The 7,040-nt window shown below is 44.4% G+C and overlaps 2 protein-coding genes across 3 annotated transcripts in view; one reads left to right on the top strand and one right to left on the bottom strand.

The window, feature by feature from the left end:
• The first annotated feature begins 162 nt into the window (after window positions 1–162).
• LOC114563737 (28S ribosomal protein S28, mitochondrial) lies at window positions 163–1,033 on the top strand. The gene has a single exon (XM_075447441.1). The coding sequence runs from the start codon at window positions 217–219 to the stop codon at window positions 766–768; it is 552 nt and encodes a 183-aa protein (XP_075303556.1). The 5' UTR covers window positions 163–216; the 3' UTR covers window positions 769–1,033.
• Window positions 1,034–2,645: 1,612 nt separating this feature from the next.
• Window positions 2,646–7,040, bottom strand: part of LOC114563646 (calpain-1 catalytic subunit) — a 35,847-nt gene continuing 31,452 nt past the window's right edge. For both annotated transcript variants that reach the window (XM_028590447.1, XM_028590454.1), the window contains 5 exons: window positions 6,397–6,465; window positions 4,577–4,655; window positions 4,228–4,341; window positions 3,281–3,339; window positions 2,646–3,139 (listed from right to left, as the gene is read on the bottom strand). In XM_028590447.1, the coding sequence (XP_028446248.1) occupies window positions 3,113–3,139; window positions 3,281–3,339; window positions 4,228–4,341; window positions 4,577–4,655; window positions 6,397–6,465 (348 nt within the window). In that variant the 3' untranslated portion in view covers window positions 2,646–3,112. The remainder of the gene's footprint in view (window positions 3,140–3,280; window positions 3,340–4,227; window positions 4,342–4,576; window positions 4,656–6,396; window positions 6,466–7,040) is intronic.

Below are 7,040 nucleotides of genomic sequence, written 5' to 3'. Positions count from 1 at the left end.
GTTGGTGGCAAACCAGTTTCCCTATCGGGATTAATAAAGTTTTTTCAATTCAATTCAATTCAATAATATTAATATTTACAGTCTATCTGGACCCTGCTACCCAGCTGCGGTACCCGCAGCGGCCTGAAGCCGCGGGGTGGCGCTGTGAGCGTAGTCTTATCCAGAGGCTCCGGTCTTCTCTACCGGACGTGCTGCTCTCCTCGGTGTTGTGACAACATGGCGGCCCTGTGGAAGGTTGTTTCCAGCGTTAGGACGTGTGGAGTCCGTCTCCCCGCCGACCGGTTCTCCAGAATCTCCTCCTCCTTCAGCTCGGACTCCGGCAGCGACCAGAGACCCAGAACCGGCGGCTTCGCTGCCGCCTTCGACCAGCAGTCGGAGCTCCGGCGTCGGCGGGAGTCGGAGAGCTCCGTGGCCGGTGGCAGCGTCTCTTCCCCCGGGCAGGACCACAGCTTCGCCTCGCTGCTGCGCCGGTCCCCGCTGATCCAGATGGGACCGGCCAAAGACCGAGTGGTGATCGGGAGGATCTTCCACGTAGTCCAGGACGACCTGTACGTGGATTTCGGCGGGAAATTCCACTGCGTTTGCCGGCGGCCGGCGGACGGAGAGAAGCTGCAGCGGGGCAGCAGGGTCCGGCTGCGGCTGCAGGATCTGGAGCTCACTGCCCGCTTCCTGGGGGCCAACACCGACACCACGCTGCTGGAGGCTCAGGCCGTACTGCTGGGCCCGCTGGAGGGAAGGGATGCCCGGGAGAACCAGAACCAGGACTGAGCGGGGCGGACTGTCACAGCCTGCTCAAGCTTTAATCACATGTTTCCTAAAGGGAATCTGGCGGGACTCGGACAGTGGACGAGGAAATCAATGAATGAATGAATGAATAGTGGAGGAATGAACCTGGACATTCAGTCTGTTTTTTTTTTTTTTAGTTCAGAAGAAGTTTCCGTGAACTGATTATAATAAATATTCTTTATATTAACACATTAGTCTCTTTGTTTTGTTTGATACTGCACATGATTTTATATATCAACTCTAATATCTGATCCTTAGAGCGTTTATATAAATATTAGTATTTATATAAACGCTTTAAGGATCAGATATTAGTTGATAAAAATAAAAATACTCATAAAGTACTATTTTGTGTTTAAATGTGGAAACCTCTTGTATAAACTCTGGCCCTTTAAATACCCTCCTTTAATATTAATGTTCCGGTGTTTTTTTAGGGATTCACTTTGTGAAAAGTATGAAATCAAAGAGTCAATGAGACAAATTAAATAAAACTATGTTTTCCGTTTGTGGAAGACTTGTGTTTGTGTGTATTGGGGGGGGGGTTAGCCCTTCCTCAATAACATGTTACGTTTTTTTATTTACCCTCCTGTTGTCCTCGGGACCAGTTTTCAAAAAGTTTCCATATCAGAAATTTAGCACACAAATAAAGTTTGTGTCTGTGTGTGCGTGTGTGCCAGTGTCTGTAAATCTCGAGCACATAACACTCTAAAAAGTTAAACCTTAAAGCTAAAGAAGTCAGACTCCGATCATTAGATGTGAGGAAAGTCTTTCAGTTCCATTTTTCATTCTCAGGGTTAGATGCTGAACCTAAACATTAGAACAAATAACATACTGCAGTATGGTTCAGGTACTTCAGGTTTAGATGAACCTAAACACTAGAACTAATAACATACTGCAGCATAAAACAGAGATGAGACCCAAAGTCAGCTGATCTGTTCTTTAATCAGAGGAAACATTGTTAGTTACTTCTAATCAATACATAAATACATAAATAAATACAGAGGTCATGATGTTTAGGGCTGCAGCAGGCCGAAGGCAGTCAGCAAGAAAAGAGAAGGGAAGGAAAGAAGGATGAAAGGAAGGAAATACGTAGGGAAGGAAAGAAGGATGAAGGAAAGGAAGGAAGTAATAGGGAAGGAAAGAAAGATGAAAGAAAGGAAGGAAGTATGTAGGGAAGGAAAGAAGGATGGAAGAAAGGAAAGAAGGATGGAAGAAAGGAAAGAAGGATGTAGGGAAGGAAAGAAGGATGGAAGAAAGGAATCAGCAGGATAAGTTCAGTACAACAGCAACAAGAAGCTGATGAAGGTATCCGACGGCGATGAGACTGTCCATCTATCTGTCACGTTACCCGGTAGCCAATCAGAACTGAGCGACTCATCAGCTGTTATTTTGCTGTTGTTGTTGCTGCTTTGGATTTCAGCTGAAAAATGTGGCAGCAAGAAGAAGCCGAAATAAGAGCCCAAACAAGAGAAGAAAACGATATCCTGATCAGCCAGACCGACATCCAGATGTTGGTTCTGGGTCTGACCCACATCCAGATGTTGGGTCTGGGAACTCCCCGTTGGCAGGGCTCAATCCGAGGGGCGGGATAAACTGTTGTCTTTCAAATTCCCTCTGCTCGTAATAGGATAGCGCTCCAACCAATCAGAGCAACGCTAGCTGGTAGATTAAACTTTACACTCCCAACACATCTTCCTTTTTTTAGAATGACTTCAGTGCCGTTCTTTGTTCTTTTCTCAAAGAAAAGCTGAACTCCAAGTCTTCCAGAAGACCTCTGTTCACCAGCAGCAGCAGCAGCCACAAGCCCCGCCCACCAGCTCTATACACAATGTGATTGGCCCAGCTAGAGTTTGGTTTTTCCAGCTCGCAAGCCAACGGAGAGTTGCTAGACTCCCCCCTCCCCCCGCCAAAATATAAATTTGCTAGGGTGGTCTAGATTTCTAGGCTAAGAAAACACCAAAACAAGAGTAGAAACAAGCGCTGAAAGAATCCTGAGGCCACAGTGCCTGATAGCTAAAATATTGTTGTACTGGAGTTATGTAGTACTTAAGTCAATCTATAGTACTTAAGTCAATCTATAGTACTTTAGTAGATGTATAGTACTGTGTCTGTATTATTGTTATTATGGGAGAGTTATGGTTAATAATAGTTAAGAGGTACCAAGTTATAAGAATATTAATAAGAATATGAGGATGCAGAAACAGTTTGTTCTGTAGTTCTCTTCCTGTGTTGTGTAGTTTTCTTCCTGTATTCTGTAGTCCTCTTCCTGTGTTCTGTAGTTCTCTTCCTGTTGGAGGCACTTGCTTTGTCTGGAGCCTCTGGATCTTCTTCAGCCACACATGGTCACGTAGAGCCACTGAGGAGAGAGAACAGTCTTTTACTTTGAAAAACCTGCCTTCCTGTTTCCTCTGTAGTGTAAACATTACTGAGCCAGTGATGCTATTGTGTGATTGGCTGGATGATTAAAATATAAACGTGTATATGGGATGTTTGTTACCTCGACGATGTTTAGCTCGACAATTCCTGTCCCGTCTCTGTCCAGCTCCTGGAACGCCTCTGTGATTAAAAACACCACAGAAGAAGAAGAAGACATGAGACATTGGAGTCGCTATGTTTATGTTGATGTTCACTTTGGGTCTTTTGTTTGATGTATTGTGTCTCTCTGATTGGATTGTTTTGCATATATTTGTAGCCATTTTAGATGTTTTTGTGGTCACTTTGTGTTTATTTAAAGGTCCCATGACATGGTGCTCTTTGGATGCTTTTATATAGACCTTAGTGGTCCCCTAATACTGTATCTGAAGTCTCTTTTATATAGACCTTAGTGGTCCCCTAATACTGTATCTGGAGTCTCTTTTATATAGACCTTAGTGGTCCCCTAATACTGTATCTGAAGTCTCTTTTATATAGACCTTAGTGGTTAATACTGTATCTGAAGTCTCTTTTATATAGACCTTAGTGGTCCCCTAATACTGTATCTGAAGTCTCTTTTATATAGACCTTAGTGGTCCTCTAATACTGTATCTGAAGTCTCTTTTATATAGACCTTAGTGGTCCCCTAATACTGTATCTGAAGTCTCTTTTATATAGACCTTAGTGGTCCCCTAATACTGTATATGAAGTCTCTTTTATATAGACCTTAGTGGTCCCCTAATACTGTATCTGAAGTCTCTTTTATATAGACCTTAGTGGTCCCCTAATACTTTATCTGAAGTCTCTTTTATATAGACCTTAGTGGTCCCTAATACTGTATCTGAAGTCTCTTTTATATAGACCTTAGTGGTCTCCTAATACTGTATCTGAAGTCTCTTTTATATAGACCTTAGTGGTCCCCTAATACTGTATCTGAAGTCTCTTTTATGCAGCGTGGACCTACTGAAGACGGGGCCCTGAACGCAGCTTGAACCTACTGAACACGGGACCCTGAACGCAGCGTGAACATACTGAACATGGCCTCCAGTTTGACGAGGCAGCAGGTGAAGTTGTCGAAGTCGATGATGTCGTTGTCGGCGTAGCGAGCAACCAGAGTCTGATACAGCTTGTTGTTCAGTCTGAACCCTGCAGACACACACACACACAAACACACACACACACACACACACACACACACACACACACACACACACACAAACACACACACACACACACACACACACACACACACACACACACACACACACACACACACACACACACACACACACAGAGACACACACACACAGACATAATGATAAATGAATGGTACATCAATAAATCTGATGACTAATCATTAATGAACAGCAGCAGGACTCACCGCCGTTCTCCAGCGCCAGACGCATCTCGTAGGAACTCATACATCCAGATTTATCCAGATCAAACTCTCGGAAGATGCCCTGCACAAATCACAGCGTTTCTGACTTTAAATACTAAAACACACATTAATGTTGCAACCACAGACTATTATGACAGTGGATTATCTTCTGGATGGATGGATTAATTGTTTGGTCTCTAAAATGTCAGAAAATAGTAAAAAACATGGATCAGTGTTTCCCAAAGCCAAAGTTTTTGCCACTTACTCCGAAGTTTATTTCATCACTAAACAGCAGAAGGAATACTTCTACTTCTACCTTCAGTATAGCGAGTGTGTCTCTAGACTCGCCAGCCACTACAATTCAATTCAATTTTATTTATAGTATCAAATCATAACAAGGGTTATCTTGAGACACTTTACAGATAAAGTAGGTCTAGACCACACTCTATAATTTATAAAGCCCAAACAATTCCAATAATTCCCTTAATAGCAAACATTAGCAGTGGCTATTGCAACAGTGGCGAGGAGAAACTCCCTTTTAGGAAGAAACCTCGGCAGACCCAGACTCTTGGTAGGCGGTGTCTGACGGTGCGGTTGGGGTTATGATGAACAGTGGCGTAATAGTCACAATAAAGATAATGGAACAGTGACTACAATGGTAGTCGTAGTTGTTCATGCCATAGCCGGGCACAGCAGGGCGTTACAGGATGTAACGTGGCACAGCAGAGCATGGGTGACGCAGTGGACGCGGCAGAACGCAGCAGGACGTACAGTATAGTGATTGTGTCTCTCTGGACCCACCAGCCACTACAGTATAGTGATTGTGTCTCTCTGGACCCACCAGCCACTACAGTATAGTGATTGTGTCTCTCTGGACCCACAAGCCACTACAGTATAGTGATTGTGTCTCTCTGGACCCACCAGCCACTACAGTATAGTGATTGTGTCTCTCTGGACCCACCAGCCACTACAGTATAGTGATTGTGTCTCTCTGGACCCACCAGCCACTACAGTATAGCAAGCGTGTCTCTCTGGACCCACCAGCCACTACAGTATAGTGATTGTGTCTCTCTGGACCCACCAGCCACTACAGTATAGTGATTGTGTCTCTCTGGACTCACCAGCCACTACAGTATAGTGATTGTGTCTCTCTGGACCCACCAGCCACTACAGTATAGCAAGCGTGTCTCTCTGGACCCACCAGCCACTACAGTATAGCAAGCGTGTCTCTCTGGACCCACCAGCCACTACAGTATAGTGAGCTTGTCTCTCTGGACCCACCAGCCACTACAGTATAGCAAGCGTGTCTCTCTAGACCCACCAGCCACTACAGTATAGTGATTGTGTCTCTCTGGACCCACCAGCCACTACAGTATAGCAAGCGTGTCTCTCTAGACCCACCAGCCACTACAGTATAGTGAGCTTGTCTCTCTGGACCCACCAGCCACTACAGTATAGTGATTGTGTCTCTCTGGACCCACCAGCCACTACAGTATAGCAAGCGTGTCTCTCTAGACCCACCAGCCACTACAGTATAGTGAGCTTGTCTCTCTGGACCCACCAGCCACTACAGTATAGTGATTGTGTCTCTCTGGACCCACCAGCCACTACAGTATAGTGAGCTTGTCTCTCTGGACCCACCAGCCACTACAGTATAGTGAGCGTGTCTCTCTGGACCCACCAGCCACTACAGTATAGTGAGCGTGTCTCTTCTTCTACTACAGTATAGTGAGCGTGTCTCTCTGGACCCACCAGCCACTACAGTATAGTGAGCGTGTCTCTTCTTCTACTACAGTATAGTGAGCGTGTGTCTCTGGACTCACCAGCCACTTCAGGATCTTGTTCCAGAGAATCTGAAACTCCAGCAGACCAAGCCGAGCGCTGCCGTCTTTCTGAGCCAGAGTCAAGGTAACAACCAATCACATTCACTTATATCATCAACAACCAACCACATTCACTTATATCTTCAAAAATCACATTTACTTATACAGTATCTTCAAAATTTGAAAATGACAAATAAGATCCGGACTCTTAACATCTTTAGATGTAAATGTTTACCCTGTTTTTCATGTTTGTTATTCCGTGGGTTACGGGTCGCCTTTTTGGCAATTTTTGGCAATTTTTTGTCACCTTTCTTTGTCGTCTTTTTGTTGCTTTATGTCGCCTTTTTTCGGAGAAAGGGGCTCCTGACGTGGGTTAAACCGCTGACCCGAGGACAAACCAAAAAAAACAGAACTACAGTCCACACCAGAGATGGAAAGTAACAATTACATTCACCCCTGTTGTAATTGAGTAGTTTTTAAAGTACTTTTACTTTTTAAAATCTGTACTTCTACCTTACGTAAGTATGTTTTGTTTGACGTTTTAAATCCCATCTATGACTGAGAAAATAAAAGGACAGAGACGGAGAAAAGTTGACCCCGGCTCTTCACACCTCACTACATGTGATCGACATGTTTAGTTTGTA

This window comes from Perca flavescens, chromosome 2 (genome assembly GCF_004354835.1).
Source record: "Perca flavescens isolate YP-PL-M2 chromosome 2, PFLA_1.0, whole genome shotgun sequence".
Classification (NCBI taxonomy): domain Eukaryota; kingdom Metazoa; phylum Chordata; class Actinopteri; order Perciformes; family Percidae; genus Perca; species Perca flavescens.
The sequence above is the reverse complement of the archived record's forward strand: the minus strand, read 5'-3'. Positions and strand labels throughout refer to the sequence as shown.

Coding starts and splice junctions, on each gene's coding strand:
- LOC114563737 (XM_075447441.1), top strand. CDS start 217: ATGGCGGCCCTGTGGAAGGTTGTTTCCAGCGTTAGGACGTGTGGAGTC.